The sequence below is a fragment of the Hirundo rustica genome, chromosome 1 (genome assembly GCF_015227805.2).
Source record: "Hirundo rustica isolate bHirRus1 chromosome 1, bHirRus1.pri.v3, whole genome shotgun sequence".
NCBI lineage: Eukaryota > Metazoa > Chordata > Aves > Passeriformes > Hirundinidae > Hirundo > Hirundo rustica.
This window is the reverse complement of record NC_053450.1, coordinates 98,096,781-98,115,121: the sequence shown is the minus strand read 5'-3', so window position 1 is coordinate 98,115,121 and position 18,341 is coordinate 98,096,781. Positions and strand designations below refer to the sequence as shown.

The following is an 18,341-nucleotide window of genomic DNA, read 5'->3' as shown; positions in this document are numbered from 1 at the left end:
TTTTGGAGATGGTGAGGAAATGAAAGTATAGAGTATCCTAAATAAAATACTTCCTTGGAAAAATAAGTAGATTACTAAGAGCCCAGGTGACCACAAAACTACAGCATATATGTGGCAGAACTATGAGAAGGGGAGTTTATTCTAAAAGAGTCTATACTTCTGCATTACAGAAAAAAGTTCTAAGGAAAACAACCCTTTAACAGGATTTGTTTGTTTTTACAAACATAATAATTCTAACACACTACAGCAAAAAGACACACAGCATATTTAAGATATAAGGCCACTAAGCCACACTATACCTTCTTTAAGTAGGCTATAGCAGAAAAGGCGGGCTCGTTCCAAATCTCCCAACTGTCGACAAATTCCTACATAGACTCGACACAGAGCCTGACTGAAATTGTCATTTGTGGCATTCTTCTGAGCCTTCAGCTTATTGAGAATAACATGCAGCAAGGACTCTGCTAAATGCTGTAAGACACAAAATATATTGTTAGACTGTTACATACTTCAGAATACTTGACAACATTATAGTAGTATAAGTAAAAAGAACTACTATCTTATTTGCCAGAATACTGTCTGCCTACATTTAAAAATGCGGAAAGTAAATCAGAGGCAACCAGTGAAAGAAAAAAAGAGGGCAGAGTGGGCAACTTCCCAGAATAAACATGCCATAGACAAATGAAGAATAGGGCTACTATTGTTTGAATGTAAATAGGTTAGTTATTAACAACCTTTCTCAAAGAACAAGAATAATGACAAGTACAAGGAATGAGGAGAGAAATAATGACAGAGTAACCCAAATAACCTAATCAGAACAAATGTAAGCACCCTGACTTAGCTGCTTCCAAAGATGCCACAGAAGGACAAACATTGTCCAGGTGTGAGATTTACTAGGTAAGGTAACAGCAGTCTTTCCCCAGATCACTGTGCACACTGCAGGAGCTAGGGAAGGAGATATTGCTGCCTATAGTAACATGGGACTCAATATGAAATGCAAGGAAAAAGAATACTGGGATTGTACACATTGTGCATGACTTACTAGGGGATGCTTAGAGGGAGACCTAAAAGTGGAGAGTAGAATGAGGGGTTTAGAAGCCAGGTGCTGGAGAGTACACAGTTCAGACTGGGTACCTGTGGACAACAGGGATTTTGAGTGTTAGCTTTGGGAGGAACCAGAAGGTCTAAGCCAGCTTCCTGAAACACCATGGGACTTGAGTGCCAGACACAAGTTTGGACCAGCTGCTGGAGGAATGTGTGTACACTTCTGTGCCTGTAAGTTTGTCAGTGCATGTGAGACAGGTGGGAAGAATATCAGTCATCTACTGGATGCCCAGTTAGCTGCTGGGGCAATCCATATTGCCTGTACATATATGATTGTATTTTCCTCTACCAGGATTTCAATCTGATTAGCCAGACAAGGGAATAAGAGTAGGTGTGTACTGTGTGCATGTCTCTCTAGTAGTACATACTTAGCCATGCTACTGGCTGGACCTGAAAATATGAAGCTACAAGCTTTGCTTCTGTGAAGTTACCAGATTTGACAACTCCTAACAAAGATGACCTGAGATCTTGGTAGCAACTTCTCAGGAGAACTTAATTACGTTCAAGGACTGTAACAGGACAAAATGCTGTCATGTATCAGTTGGTGAATTTCTTTGCTGTAGACTACAAATTATCTATGAGAAAGATGGCAACTGAAGTGAAATTTTTGAACACTGATGCTAAGGAAGTTCTGAGAAATAAAATAAGGGAAGAATTTTCTGTTAAATTTAATAACCCGATGTAGAACAGTAAAGGTAAACATAGAACAAAATTATATACCAGCATATACAATGAAGTTTATCTTTTTTAGTTAAAAATAATAGAGAAATTTTGGAGGAACTCTTACAACTATTAATATTATCCACTTCAAAATGTGCTGAAAAAATTAAGTGGTTTATGCATACATCAGAAAAGCATATGTATTTATAAATGCCGTTTTGCATCTTGGACATGACTGAACAGTAGTTTCTTGCGCAGTTCTGTGTTTTCTTACGTTATACAAATTCAGATTTCTCATAACCTTTCAAGACTACAGTTTGGCCCGGGAGATTTCCAGAACAATTGAGAATTCAAATACTACAAGCTTATACTCCCTTCCATCTGCACAGAAGTGCTTATTAAACCATAAAATTTAAAATTATGCTACTTACCTTGTTTTTTATACCAAATTCATAGACAACTTCTCTCTCTTCATCTCTCATTACTGGAATCTTTGAGATATTACCAACATACACATGACCTTTAATAACTGGTAACAAGTCAAAACAGGATTCAGCAACTTTCTTTAATGCCAAAGAAACTTTATGGCAGTCAGGATCCTTCTTTACTGGTAGTGATTCTTCTAAATTAGAACTCTGTGATGAATCACTGATTTCATAGCTTTTACTATGGAAGGCCTCCTGCATTTCAGAGATGGTATTTTTAGTATTTCTGACAGCAGTAATATCACTGGGCTCCATCATTAGTGGTTCACTGTCCAGCCTCAGTCTTTTGGCACTTCTCGGCATAGATACCTGCAATAGTGTCCTTTTTTCAAGATGATTTGATGATCTTGAAAACAATTGCTGATTTTGCACATCTTTGTCTTCATCTTTGCTACAATCAGATTTCAAATTGCTCCCAGCTTTAACAAAAGCAGTTGATGTAGATGCAATTGCTTTGAATCCACCTGTTTGAGACACAGGTCCTGGCAAACTTTGGCTGCCTGGAAAAGCACATCGGTTAAGCTGAATATTGCCTTTCAGAATGTTTAGTGTCCTTGCCCTTGCAGACAGCTCTGGATACATAGTGTCCAATATTTTCACAGAGTTCTCCGGAGGGGCACCTGGACCAGCACTAACTGCTGCAAAGAGAGGAAATCTTCCTGGAACAGGAAGTGCATGCTTTGGAATGGAAGTACAAAATTTCAAAGGTGAGGAGCGAATCCTTCTACCTACTGCCATTTCTGAGGGGGAGGGAGGAGAAAATAAAAGACCAGATTTTACTGCTGGCATATCTGTTAATGGAGATGTGAGAGGAAGAATAGGAGTTTTGCATAGTGGAGATATCAGGTCATCAAGAGGGGAAAGCAAAGAGGATTGACTTGTAGAAGACATTACTGGGGACACAGTACAGGCAGTTTTTGGAGGAGTAGCAATCAGAGGCAGTAACAAGGGGGGCAGAGGAGGACCTATCTCTTCCCTGATTTTATTTATCATCTCAGATGAGCATTTTGTTGCCACAGAAGTATTAGCATTTGCAAGAACTGGCTGAGTAACTTTAAGAGTCTTTGTTTTTCTTTTACCTTGAAACAGTCTCTTTGATAGCTTGGTATGCCTTACTTGAGCAGCTGTCTTGGTAGAAAGAGTCAAGATTTCAGATGGTTCTTCCGCCGTATGTAACTTCTCAAATACTGTCTTTTGTGGTTCAGAAAGCTGCCCAACTGTTTGACAACTGCATCTTATGTCATAGAGGGTTGGATTTGGAAGATACTTGAGTAAAATTTTTTTTCTACCATTATCTATGATAACATCAGTTCTGCTTTCTCCTGTGCTGCAAGCAGTGTAAGTTTGATTATTACTATTATATTCTTCAAACCCTGAGACCCCCATATCAATGCTGTGTAATAGACTTTGTTCCCCATTAGACTGAAGTTTTGCAGAATCATTTTCTTCTAAGAAACTGCCAAGTGATAACATTCTTGTGTTTAATTTACTGGCTTTTACAGTGAGCCTGCAATTTTCTGAGAATCTGTTTAACATCTTGCATAGTGGTAGCCTATTTTTTGAAGCATTTGGCATCACAGGGCTTTCTTTTGACGTTCCAGATTTTAATAGACCTTTCTCATGGTGACAAATGCATCCAGCTGTGTTAGACTCCACCATGAGTTCATTAGCACTCTCACTATTTTCAGAAGTTACTAATATACATTCCTTTTTCCAAGAGGCTGAGTCTTCAGGATAACCCTCCCCAGTCACACTTGACCATTCATTTACAGCATCTCCAGAGTTGTTTGGTTCACAGTGTGTATTCATATCCACTACAGTGCCCGCTTTTAGGTGACTAACTGTGAAAGTATTTCCTGGGTGCATCACTGAATGAAGCTCACATACTTGGTAATCAGCATCAAAAACTGCACCAGTTTCCAGAGCACCCACTGCAATTCTCCTGGAAGCTCTCAGTTTGTTTCTGAACATTGGAACACATTCAGAACACTTCACATACCTAACTTTTTGTATAGAAGAGTATTTCTTTTCACAGTCATTGCTCTGCTCTGGCATATCAAAATCACTTTTACACCTCATTATGGCATTCTTCCCAGAACCCTCAAAACTATTCAGTTCTTTACTTTCTCCCCCATCTGTTAGTGAATCAGTTGTAGAAGGATCTGTTCTAATCTTCCATGTAGAAGTCCTGCATCCTGATTTTTGGCAATCAAACTTTTGGAGAAAAGCATTCTTCTTGTAAGAGTTTGCATACATGATCTGTGATTTAACAGATGCCTGAGGATCTTCATCTACTGGCTGTTCCTTATCTGAAGTTTTCACTTCATTTTTGTGTACATATTCTCTCTCAGGGCAGCCCAGTTCTTTGCCCATGTTCAATTTTTCAGTAGACAGAATCTCAGCACCCTCTTCTAAGTTTTCAGAAGAACAGTTAAATGTACTACTCATGACAGAATTTGTATGTCCCTTATTTTCCCATGTACAGGAAAAAGCAGTCTTTCCTCTGAAATTAGTTTCAAGGAAACCAACAACTTTCTGAAGACTGAAATTTAGATCTGGAGGTCTTGTGGATTCCAAGCCAATTCCCACTTGTACAGGAGAATTGGTTTCCTCATTATTTATACAGCATTTCTCTAAGTCTTTTTGAGTAGAAAAAGCGAAACTATTTCCATAATCCATTTCTGAAGTAGGTCGGCAAATGATCTCCGAAGTATTATTTTTCTTCACAACATTCTTTTCCTGCTTCAGTGAACTAGAACAAGTCTCAGTCACCAATTCCTTGCTTTGTTTATTTAATTTCCCTTCTATTTCATCACATTTAACATTTTCAGTTATCAAGATCTGAGTCAGAGGTTTTGCAAACTGTTCCAGAGAAGTAGGATTATTTTCTACTAAGACAGATTCAATAGTACCCCCTCTTGTTAGCAACTCACTGCTTTCCCCTCTGCAATCTTCCAGATTAACTTTGACTTCAGTCTTTAGAGATTCAAACACTCTAAAATTTTGAGATTTGGACTGCCCACATTCCAATGTATTACCTAAGTTTTCAGACTGTTTTATTTCACCTTTCACTTCTGTAAAATCTAACACAGAGGATTCACACTTAGCTACACTGCTTTCTGCACCAATAATATGTGCTATCTTTGGTAGGGCAAGTATATTTTCCATGTTTGACTTCCTTTGAGATAAATTACTATCATCTTCCTTGTGATGTGGTTTGCTTTGTAAATATACCCCTTCATTTATATCTACTAATTTTACATTTTCTGCACTATGAAGTAGCTCTGACAATTCAGCTACTTCTAGAACACTTCCTCTGTTAAATTTCATAGCTAGTTCAACAGTTGGAGCTCTGGTTACATTAATGTCTTCAATTTTGAGCAGTTCATCTTTTGGAAAGATTGACCATAAAGTTCTGATTCCTTCAGTAGCAGATACAGGTAAGTAATGCCTAGAGACTTTAACAATCTCTGGTTCACATTCTCTGTTTGCTTTGTCTTTTGTTTGCATATATTGTTTCTCCAGAATCTCTTCACTGTCATATTTTATTTCAGAGCACTGAGAGTGTGCAGAGATCTCAATAGCTCCAGCCATATTAGTTAATTTGATTACATTTTTTGATTTATTTTCAACCACTTCTTTTTCTATCAACACATCAGATTCTTCCTCAGCATCTTCTCTCTGAAGCACAATGCATTGCTCAGAAAGGCAATGAGTAACACTTTGCCGAACAGATGCTTCTCTGGGAGTTTCTCTCTGCGCTACTAATTTCTCTCTCTCTGCATCCACTAACTCACCACATTTTTCATGTGTACCCGCATTATCAACAGCTCTAATTAAGGTTACATTCTCCTCTGTTTGCTCTACCACACTACATTTTTCTATCTGATTCTGAGGCTTGAAACTTTGTAACATAAAATCTGCTGAAGAATCTCCCTCTTCAATGTCCATGTCCTCACCATCTCCTTTCTGTTCTTCCATGTCTTCTGATTCATGTGGTCCAGTTAGTTCTCTGTTCTCAGTTTCCATATCCTCAGAATTCTCCTCCAAACAATCATTGTAAGTTTCCATGTTTGTAATTAGAGTAGCACCTTCAGCTTGCTTTCTTTCAGCATCTCTCCCCTCCTTGCTTGACATCTTTGGACTGATATGAACCTTCTTTTCATTCCAACTCAGATTAAGTGAGATTTCTGTATCAAAACCAGGCTCATGTGATTTGGACTTTCTGTTGCACTCATCACCAGGTCTGATTTCATTATAACTCGGAGGCTGAACTTGGTCTTGTAAAATACACTCCACTGCAGAAGTACTGCAATCATCTTCATCACTGGAATCTCCCAACAACATATCCTTCAATTAAAAAAACAAAGTTAATAATCTAAGCCCTAGTATCAGTTTTAAGACGTACTTTTCTAAACAAGTATGCTTAAGGCCCTGACATGCAGTGGTTTTGAGAGATTAAGTCTGGTCAACAAAATTACAACCTTCTCTATCATTGCTCTTCACAGTAAAAGAAAGAACATCTGTAAAAAGTAGGAGACTTCTTTATCTACCTACTTGCATTCTAAAATGATTGGGAAAGAGTATTTGAGTAGCATTTAACTTTCAAGCTCTGGAATTTTGCTATGAAAGCCATGCTTATATTGAACACAAATTGCGAGACCACTGCACCACTGGGAAATTTTAACAGCAAGTTGAGACATAAGTGACGGTGTACTGGTTTTGGCTAGGATAGTTAATTTTCTTCACAGTAGCTACTGTGGGGGAATATTTTGGATTTGTGCTGAAAACGGTGTTAATAATATAGAGATATTTTCATTACTGCTGAGTGGTGCTTGCACAGCATTAAGAGCTTTTCTGCTTCTCCTACTGCCACACTGTTGAGGGTGCTGGGGGTGCATAGGAAGTTGGGAGGAGACACAGTTGGGACAGCTGACTCCAATGGACAAAGAGACATCCCACACTGTTATGGCATCATGCTAAGCATATAAAGAAAGGGAAAGAAGGAAGGGTGGGACATTTGGAGTGATGACATTAATCTTCCCAAATCACCGTTATGCAATTTCTTCAGTAATTTTAAAACCAAGTTAAGTGCCAAGTCAGACACATCCTGAAACTCACCTGTGTAGTCAGTGGTGAAAGCTGTACTGGAGAAAGTAGAGCAGGGAGAGGTTTGGCCCAGTTCAGTATATCCATCACATTTCCACCAGGGTCTCTCTGCTGCTGACTGGCGAAGCCTGAAGTGCTGTGCTCCCTGCCTGTCTGTATTATCACATCAGTTTTATCCTCACCACTGTGCAGATGTTCTTCAGTAGTCCTGTTCTCAGCACAATCTCCAAAAGGCTCAGTATTTGTTTGAATAATCATTGCTGTTACAGAATTTTGCTTTACAGCACTTTCCACTGAAGAACACCAAGGTAGTGTTTTGCCATCACACTTCCTGATCTTTTGGTGGATTTGTACAGTGTCTAAGACAGAAAAATATTGTTAAGAGTTCTTCCCCTCCCATTTTTGTTTACAGAGATAATATATGATAGTAATAAAAATGTAATACCATATTTTCAAGTAATGTTTCCAAAGAAGATCTTAGTCACTTTCAGAAATGCTTTCTGTATAGAGATGTGATGCTGTTATTCAGAATTATTTTTTCCTGAAAAAGGCGTATGTGTGTGCAAAGAGCTTCTCCCCAAACACTTTCTGACTTGGATCATTAAAGTATTCCAAATTTTTCCTATCAAGAAGGGTCATTCTTGGTAGGATTGAAGATCCATATGTTTTATTTCAGAGTATGTCTAGTAACTCACAGTCAGTAAAAGCAGGACAACCATGCACAGACATTCCCCATTCAGGCTGTAATTCTCAGCTTAAAGCAACTTGCAGGTTTGAGCCAGCACCTGTACTTCCAAGGAAATTACAATTACACCCTGCCATAAATACAACAAGGGAGCTCTTAGCTACATTTCTAGTTTATGATTTCATATGCATATGCTTTTAAATTGTTTGTTCTTTAAACTTAAATATTGAGTCTAATTACACAAGATTTTGTCTTTAATATTATTTAGTCAGAGCTGAACCCTTAATAAAAAAGCACTACAATGTATCCTATGCACAAAGAAGTCGGAACAACTAAGATAAACATAGAGAGCAGTTGACAACCCTTCCAATATGTCAACTATACAGTTTTACAGTTATTCTAACAACAAGAAAGTGTGTCCAAATGCTCTGAGTGATTCTTTGCACTGTACTTCTGTTAGTTTTCAAATCACAGTTTTAGCTATTACACAGTAAGTCATTTTTATGCAGATAAGACACATTCATCCAGGAAAGTCTAAAGACAAATAATTTAAATTTATTATAATTGTGCTAAATACTTCAAAAAAGGGAAAAGATGTTTCCTGAAGTTTAAATTCTACAATTTTATAAAATGAAAACACTACCTCCAATAAGACAATAGAAAATCAACAACTCCCAGACCCCATTGTGTCATACAGAACTAAAATCTACTCCTTTAATATTTGCAATTCTTATATGATATTGTATGTGTGATCTTGTTATAGTGTTCACAAACACTACTGAACACAAAATCAGCAATATTCAAGCAAGATATCAAGCCTATTTTGTGTACACGAGTACTGTCTGTAATGAACCATTTGGATTTTGGGGACTAAATTTTGCTTTGAACAAGCTAGTTTAGATTTAAAAGAGAAACCACTGCTAAGAATCTAACTGCAGAGGTAGGGTAAGGTTTTTTAAATGCCAATTTCTCTCACCGCACCGTAAGCTGCAAAACTCTGAAAGTTTAGCAGAACCTATGTTCAGAAACTTGTCCAGCCCCTGAAACACTCTCACCACCAGAACAGCTATACACCCATTTCCAATCCATTACAGTGTTTTCCACTTATGGTTTCAAGGCAGTTCTAATAAAATTTGGTTTTGTATCAATTATTTAGCATTTTTCTATTTTAATCCACCCCAAGGGATCCTTTAGCAACAAACCTGGTTGCCCTGCCTCAGAGACAACTCACAACATCATCCTACAGTAGAAAGAACAGTACATGCATAAAATGGGTTTGAGTAGAGACGTACTGATTTAATTGGCATTCTGTTGGGGGAAAAGAAATCGTGTGTTTCATTACTGCTCTCTGTGTTAATCCACTACTAGAATTTGCACAGGTATTCCCAAAGCAACATCAATGGTAGTATCATATTAAAAAATATTAATTTAACTTGATAGGTCAACATAACCTCCTCAGCTTTCAAAAACTTTTAAGCACATACCCTGTAAAACTTGATACGTCAGCACCACTAAAGGAGTAAATTAGAAAAATTGATCAATAACCCTGTTTCAAAGATTAACAACCCTGTTTCTCAGTCACCTTATGTAGCAACTCCGTGTAAAAATCTCAATTGCTGCACTGGACACCAGGAGGGAGAAACTGATCAGTCTGATGGGCCCTAACACATAATTTTCACCAAAGACAAGTAAGCTCTGCCATCTCCTTTTCCATTTTAAAAGTATAATGATAATACATTGTTTTATAAAACCATTTACAAGCCACAGTCACATAGAGCTTCCAGGATGTTCTAAATTTTCTCAGGTTAAACCTACGTTCTTTTTACAATTTGAGTTCCATTAGATGATTCAAGGGAAAAAGAGATCTTTGACAAGCAGAAACAAAGAAAATAAGGAAAATCCAGAAGTTGGTTGTCTCTTACATTTTTTTTCACGCTGTTTTGTGCCAGCCATTTCAAAGGTCAACATTTTCCCTGCACTGAAGTGGGCAGCAACACAGTTACATATTTTGCCCCTATAAGAACTCCACATAGTCAATTAGTAAGCTTACTTTTCACAGTGAACTACACAATAGTAGTGAGTTATTAGGAACTTTACATCCTATCTATACTCTCAAAATCAGTTATGCATCTACTTCATCTCCAAGAATATTGATACATATCATCCATTTAAAAGTTTCCCCTGTAAAATGGATCAAAGATATAATTTCTGAATAACTAAGAGATTCTCCAAACTTCTCTACTCATCCCTTTCCAACCCAGTCTCTGATAACCACATTTCTTTAGGAATGAGATACTTTTCTAAGAGTTAACACATTTATCTGTAAGTGTTGTTATAGCAACTTTTAAAGATTCAGCATAAGTAAGTTTCCTCATTCGAAGGGTCAACTCTCTGGCACCTCGGCCTGAACCTGAGGTCCCAGAAAAGCCTCACTAATATTGAACCCATCTCATTGGAAGGATCCTCTCAAAGATTGCATTTCACAAACAAATTTTACTTTTTCCAGGGAATTGCACTCTTGGTCTTCATGTGACTCAGTGAAATGATTACGTTTTCTCCTGAAATCTACAACCTGGAATCTAATTCATGTAGCTTCAAACTCTTACACTGCTGCCTTCTCCTTCTCTCATTTCTGAGAGAAGATTAAGATTACACTGATCTGGAAACACCATCAAAATCTATCATGTAGTACTTGAAATGCCTTCTTGATGCCGAGTAGAAAAAGAAGGAGAGATGAAATAAGTGACCCATGCTAACATTGGTTGTTTGGTACTAAACTTAAACAACTTCACACACTTAAAACCTTACTCTTGATTGGGCACATTGCAAGGCAATTCACTGTTGCAAGTTGTCCTCTCCTCACTCCAAGCAATAAAGCAACTTTTTGAAACAAGTCTTGTGGTTTTTTCCTCTCAAGAAGGACCAGATTAAGATGTGATTTTTTATAAAAATAAATACCTAGTCATAGAATCTCATCTGATTTACAGCAAAACCTCATTAGCACAGTGATTGCAGATGCCTGGCAGTAGCAACTGCACACTTGTCAAGAACAAACAGTGGTGCTTCTCTGAGAAAAAAATTCCTCCACAGAAATTTTTTTAATGCCCTGACAATGAGGCGGAATTTTTCAACCTGTTTCCAATTATGTTAATTTCAGGATGCTTCATACACTAAGTATTCTTTGAAGCTACAGACAGTATTCTGTTTTCTGAGACAGTAAATCCACATATTCCATGAAATGAAACAAAGAACTATGGTGAACACTGCATACCCAAAACGAAATATGCAATGCTACATTATGTTACATCTCAAGGTGTTATCTTGAGAGATTTTTATGTTTTTCAAAACAGAAAAGAGGTCTGCTTCTGAAAGCACTCATGTGCTATGGACTTTAATCTCAGGACCATAAAATACACATATCCCTGGGGATTCAGTCTCATCTTTGTGTTTTACATATGATACCACTGTGTTTATCTCCTTTTATCTGATATTAAAGCAGACAACTAGAGTGTACTCCTTTCCATCTCCACATTTAAGATGTACATGCAGCTTGTCCCCTTATCCTGTATCCCCAAAGAAAAAAGATGAGCAGATAAGATGGGTATAGCTCAGTAATAAGCCATCTTTAGTTCAGAACCCAGTTACAGAATACCTCTTAAAGAGGCTTGGCTTCTCACAGGCAGGGTTGTAGCATATTCCTTCAGTTCATCTCACCATAACATATAAACAGAGCATGCTAGAAAACCTAAATTACAAAAATATTCAGCACTCAGCTGCAAGATTCTTCAAATGCTTCATTAAATGTTTATTCACAATGTAGGCGATTTTATGCCCCAACTCTATGAGATAAAGTTTTCCAAAGACTTAAAAACCATCAATGTCTTATTAACCTTAGATTATGGACTAAGATTACTGGTCTGATGATCAGACACATGTATATCGTCAACTTTATTACTGGCAGATTTGTACCAATATTACCAAATGCTTTTAAATTAAGTTGGCGAACCTCCATTATCCTACAAGGCTTTCACAACAGCACATTTGGAAAGCCTCCTGAGTCTTCCAATTTTCATATATGAACATATTCTTCAAGAAAGCCATTCAAAGTAGTATCAACCTTAGCAGAACAGAGAAGACACTGATCATAATGCAAAGCTTTGGGTATTTTACAGCACATTTGAATATAGTAAGAAATCTGTCATAAGGCTGGATAACTGTCATAAGGCTGAAAGGCTAGATCCAGGCAGCAGATGAACTGACATTCTCTGGAAAAGATACTACCATCAAGCTCATCTGCTCTCTAATTTGAAACTATTATAATACAGGACAAGAAGACAGAGCAAACTCATTAAGATCCTTTTCTTCCTAGAAGATTGCACCTGTAAACATAAGCACTTTGTTATTATGAATTCAAGGTAACAGCCAGTTTCATAAGACGCTGAATAACAAGATGACTGTTCTAGGCTTGAAGAGGGGGAAAAAAACCCAAACCAATAACAGAACAAAATATGTATTTCTTCATTCCAACAAAAGCATGTTTTAAGGTTAAAATTTTCTCCACATTGAAGTGGGCAGAAAGAGCCCACTCTAGCTAGAAGAGACTGTTACAGATAATTGCTTCCTTTTATGAAAGTACTGTGGTTTCCTTGAGAAGATATGAATAGGAAAGATGGGACAGGACTTCAGGAATCTAAAGTTCCTCTTTTGGTGGATGGCAAAGGGATTACTCTGGAACCTGATACCCCTAAAATAACTATATTTCAAACTCTTCAGTTTCTCGTGCTTGTTCTTGTCATTTGATTGACCCTTGATCAAGACATTACAATCAGAATTGCAGGGGACAAGTGTCTAGCTCAGTTTTGGACCTGAAGCCATGTATATGCTGCATTAAACTCATGGAAGTAAAGCTGACTAACAGGTTTATGAGCTGGTCCTCATATTCTGGCCCCTCTTAAGTGGATTCCATTGGAACACATCTGGAGCCAGGCTCATTGGGATCTACACTAGAAGCAAATTTTCAGACTTAACAGGGTCTTTGAAAAGTTAATCTTCAAAGCTCTTAATGCAGCTGGGTATCTATCACAGGCAATATCTCTACACCTTTATTACAGAAAAATCAAAGTAGTAGAGAAACTGAAAAAAACAATAAAGCTTAATAAAAACATTCCAGAGACACAACACAGAAATTAATGCAGTTTCAAGACACCTATTACTCTTGAGTGCAGAAAGAAAATATCTGCTGTGTAAAGTTAAAGCAGTTCAAATTTGTTGTGAATATACAAGTGGATAACTACTCAGATTATTTTCTATTATTATCTGAATATCATATTACAATAAAGAAAATGGAAGTAACAGCATCTTAAACTTTATAATTCAACTATGTTACCGCATATTTGTTTCAGACTAAAAAGAGCCCATATGCATCATTCACATTATATATTACAGAGTTTATAATGATATAATAATTTTAAACATGAGATGAGTTTTGACTACTTGCAAGCAGTAAAAGAATTTGATTTCTCGACTGCAACAGCAAATTACAACAGCTTTTTATCAGAAGATGGTTCAAGTTTACTTACCCATGCAAATTAATATCTGAATTATTTTCAGATATTCTAATCATACATGTACTTGACCAGACAAACACAAAGGCAAGTATTTAAGTCTTTCAAAAGAGTGCTATGCAGTCACTACTCAACTGGAACCTACCTTCTGTAACAGTTAGTCTTCTTTTGTCAGAGCATTCCTTACCCCAAATAGAAGCTGAAAGAAAATACCAATATTGCCTTTTGGTTGGAAAAGGAGAGAGCATCAAGAATATTTCAAGACTTTGCATGCCACTGTACCTAAGACAGGATCATTTTTCTCATTCTCTCTTTTTCCTGTTGCACCGTCAATGCACATCCAAAGTTCTTCTAATAAGAGCTTCACTCTTCCTGGTAATATAAACAAATATAAATATTTATTTTTTAAAATAAATTGATAAAATTGAACTAAAAAATTAAGTTTATTTTACCCAGAACACAGACATGCCTACAACTAAATACAAGACACCCACAAAAACATTAAGACAAGGCACAAGCTTCAATGAAAGAGAAATCCTAGATGCTATTTAAAGAATGGATCCTGTACTGGCCATGTCTACATAGCAGACTAAAGGAACAGCTGAAGAATGCTTTAGCTTTTCCTTTCCATAGGGAGTACTGCAAAAATTTATAGGAGCCCCCAGAATAAAATGTAAAGCAGATTCAAATGTAGCATTAGTGAAATTAAACTGCTCTGTAAAACAAATCAAGTTACATGAACTTAGGAGAAAATCTTCTAGAAAGAGATGTATCCCATTTATGCTCACTCAGTAATAATTCATCTGGTTTTATCATGCAATAGCACCATCTATCAAAATTAATTACCAGGCCACAACACTAGGAGACTCTGTCTACAGTCCTAACAGCAACATTGCTAGGTGATGTCAAACAACCTAATTTCAGAGACAGAAGGGCAGGTGGAAAGGGAAGAACAACCCAAAAACTCAGTAAAATGCAGAAGCACTTCATCTGCTTATGCCAAAACTATTATCAGATCCAACAATCAGGAACTGAGACTGTTTTTGTGCAAATTCCGTAAGTCAAAGGCCATAGCAAACTGCTATTATTTTATGAAGAGGCATATTAAAAAAAATCAGCATGCAAGAGGAAAACCTGACAAATTTTGCTAAACAGCTAGTAAAACCACTAACATTTACTCACTGCTACTAAATCCTTGCTGCTATTTGAAGCTCAAATTAATGTTCAGGTATTAATTTTCCTATTTTGCCATTAATTAAAAATCAAAGGATTAAATTGGGTACCAAATCAGTACAATTCCAAAAGTAAAAATATGCCAAGACACATAGAAATTGACAAGTTGTGGTTTTTTTCAAAATATTAATTTCTGGCAAACAAACTTATTGCAAAGCAAGAAATAGAACAGTGAAATTCTTTTGCCTCAAAACAGCCTCCAGAATATCTGAACAGCTCAAAAGCAATACCAGCACTTTATAAGACTGCAAAAAATACAAAAAAAAAAAAAAAAAAATGTGCCTAAAGCTTGGCCTTGGTACATTAGAGGAACTTTTGAAGGAGTTTGCTCCATTACAATTAGATTCAGGTAATTTGTAGCATATATTTTAGGTCATTAGAGGGAAAAAAGTCAGTAAGATAAAATACAGCTATACTTTCTGTATTTCCACTTGATTTTCCAAGTCTCACATAGAAATTTTAGCAGATTACTCTCCTATTTGGTGCTTTATGATTTCAGTGAGCTTCAGAGGGATTTATTTTTTTCAGTGTTTGCATTGTTTTATAATTGCATATCACCTGATTTCATCCATGCACAGGGTAGACTAGTCATTTTTATGAGTCAAGAGTTTACCTTACTGAAAAATTGAAAACAGTAATCTATTACATTGGTCATTCATCCGTGTAACCTACTTGTATCAACCAATCTGCTCTTACAGCACTTTGGCAGTATCTTGGGTTTCCAAAAATGCAACTCCAGTTGAGCTGCAATAAATTCATAACAATTGATAACAATTGGTTCCACACAGAGAATGGACTTGCAAAAAGTCTTACCTTTGTCTATATATGTTGCAAGATTTTCACTTGAACTCTGAGTTTCTGCATGTTTAACTATTAAAAAGAGAAGTGGGAAGAAAATGTTCAAATGGAGCAATACCACGTACAAATTTGAAAGCATTCAAAGGTAAACACTTACATTTTCTGTACTTCTCTTTAATTACACCATCAAGTTTTCCCTGTTAAAATTAAGAAGTACAATTTTTATGCCATCCATATTTTTTAGAGCATCAACTCTTAAAGACCATGAAATCTATATCAACATTTCAAAGGTCATTCTTCAGCTGAAAAATTTCTCTTACAGTGAATTGCTATGTTTACTTAATCAATATCCCCACAAAAATGTAATTTTACTGTTTCAGCATCTATGACACTAATAGCTTCTTTCTTTCCCCAAAAAATACTAAAAGAAGTTTCACCTAAAAACAAGGAAAGCCTTACTTGTGCTTTTTTTAACTCCTTTTCAAGCCTTTTCTTTTCAGTTTTCAGTTGTCTGAAGTCCTGTGTATGTTTTGTTGCAGCCTCTTCAAAAAGAACCAAATTCAGTTTAGAAACTACACTGTAAGAGGCCACTAATTTAAGCGGTGCTGGTCACTAGTTTGCAAATCAAATTACCAGAAAAAAGAAACAGACAGTGTGAAATACAAATCTATTGAAGTTATATTTCATTCAAGCAACTCATCCATACAAATATGTTGCCTTCTACTGCATAATTACTGTTTTGAACCACGGCAATATTTATTAGTTTTCTCAATTATATGCAAGAATGAAGAGTGGGTCATCGTGCAATGATACTGTACTGTAGAACAATATACACCAAGTGAAAAAAGGACATAAAATTGAGGTGCAAGGGTATTTTTACACATTTTCTTCTCTTATTTGAATAAGAGCTCTGGTTCAAAGATTAAAACAGCCAGCTGCATTAGAAAGATACAGACAGCACTCAAGATTAATAGAGAAGAGGACCTTATCTCCTAATGTTTAACAAACACCAGGGAAGAGTGCAGATGAGTGGAAATAGAGGATACAGGATAGGTGAGAACTAAATGTGAGGTGCCTAGGAAAACTCTCAGGTGACAGAGTCAGCTGAGAGAACTTCCTGAGAGTTCAGCTTGATGACTTATACATGGATAGGGAAGAAAAGAAATGGAATCTTCTGGCTGATCAAATCAGAAGAAAGCCTATTAAAATAAAAGGTGTTAAAAAAGAACCTTGAGTGGTAGGTTAACAAAAAACCCCCAAACATGGCAAAATTTCATACTGACAAAAGACACAAGGTTTGAGATATTTAATGAACACAGAAAAAAACAAAACAGAGAAAATAGTCACCGAAATTGGACCTGACACATACTCTCTCTCAATATTTTGTTCTAGTTCTGCCAGAATTTGAGATTTTGGAGGCAAGTGTGTAAAAAACCTGGTTGTCCTGCAATGAAACTCCAAAATTCTCATCAAAATAAACACCTCGTACCTGTACTTTACACTAAGATTCAAGGGGTTTCTAACACTTAGATATGTCACTCAGTTCACTGTACTTTAAACTATGGTAAGCACAGCTAAAATATGTGTGATATAAATGCAAATATATGTCCTGCAAATTGATACAGCAAATGGAGTCTCAAAAAGTCTTATGTATATCCATCCTCTACCAGCAAAACAAGAAAAACCAATGCCATGAAGCCAATGCTTTCTCTCCATGTAAAAACAAAGCAAACTAACTAACTAACTAAAATACAAGTGCCAGAATATTTTAAAATGAGAAAACATGCATCAGCAACACCTTATACTTAAATATGAACATAAAAATGAAGAATCCTGCCAGGATTATTAGAACAATGGAGGACCATGCCCGGGAAAACAAGCATGTTGAACTAGACTTAATTAGCCATGTGGAAAATCACAGAAAGAATCCAAGAACAGCTTTCCTGTACAAGGAGGTATCAAAAAGATGGAATGAGACTGTTCACTGCTGTATGGTAGATATTAGGTATAAACTGAAACATGGGAGTTTACAACTAGTTATAAGGAAAAACATGTTACTGAAACAAATTGCCTAGAGAGGCTGGTAAGATTCCATCCTTTGAAGTTTTCATGACCAGAAGTTCCCTTCTAACTTCATCTATATCATGTGCCTAAAACACTCAGCAGAAAACATTCTGCAGGAGGGCTGATGTAAATCAGACTAAGCACCCCACATAGTACTGGCCTGCCTTGCTCCTTGGGCATCAAAGTTAGTCACAATTCCTCTGGACAGAAAAAGAAAAAAGAGATTATGTTACTGTACTGTTGTCCAACTCAATGTAGAAAGTTACCTTCAAGTTTTTTCACTTTTGTTTCCAGTTTCCTTCTCCTGTTAAAAAGAACACATTAATAGATCATTTAAAAAAAAAAACAGAATTATGTTGCATGAAAAGCCAGAAAAAAATAAGTCTAGCCATTCAAAGAAAACACCTCCCATACCCAGGACCTGTGAGACCAATAAGCCTCTGAAGGTGAAAAATTAAATTGGTGGCATGTTGCTGACATTCTCACACAAACAGATGTATCAGTTACAGAGGCAAAATATGCTTTTAAGAGAGTCAATCCACTAAATATACCTTTAGCTACAACTTGGAATTAGAAACACAACCCCAGAAAACTGGCTTCTGTTTCTTGATTTCTGTGATGTAATGCAGACAGGTTAGTTTT

At 36.6% G+C, this 18,341-nt stretch overlaps 1 protein-coding gene and 1 long non-coding RNA gene across 3 annotated transcripts in view; one reads left to right on the top strand and one right to left on the bottom strand.

The window, feature by feature from the left end:
- ICE1 (interactor of little elongation complex ELL subunit 1) overlaps positions 1-18,341 on the bottom strand; it is a 42,418-nt gene that overhangs the window by 9,697 nt on the left and 14,380 nt on the right. For both annotated transcript variants that reach the window (XM_040059221.1, XM_040059229.1), the window contains exons 7-15: positions 17,966-18,003; positions 16,095-16,177; positions 15,793-15,832; positions 15,651-15,707; positions 13,887-13,976; positions 13,750-13,803; positions 7,368-7,714; positions 2,193-6,596; positions 300-468 (exon numbers count right to left, since the gene is read on the bottom strand). In XM_040059221.1, the coding sequence (XP_039915155.1) occupies positions 300-468; positions 2,193-6,596; positions 7,368-7,714; positions 13,750-13,803; positions 13,887-13,976; positions 15,651-15,707; positions 15,793-15,832; positions 16,095-16,177; positions 17,966-18,003 (5,282 nt within the window). The remainder of the gene's footprint in view (positions 1-299; positions 469-2,192; positions 6,597-7,367; positions 7,715-13,749; positions 13,804-13,886; positions 13,977-15,650; positions 15,708-15,792; positions 15,833-16,094; positions 16,178-17,965; positions 18,004-18,341) is intronic.
- The window catches only part of LOC120750487 (uncharacterized), a 36,233-nt gene that overhangs the window by 16,866 nt on the left and 1,026 nt on the right, over positions 1-18,341 (top strand). The window contains exon 2 of the long non-coding RNA XR_005700016.2: positions 2,849-2,953. This is a non-coding gene — a long non-coding RNA (uncharacterized LOC120750487). The remainder of the gene's footprint in view (positions 1-2,848; positions 2,954-18,341) is intronic.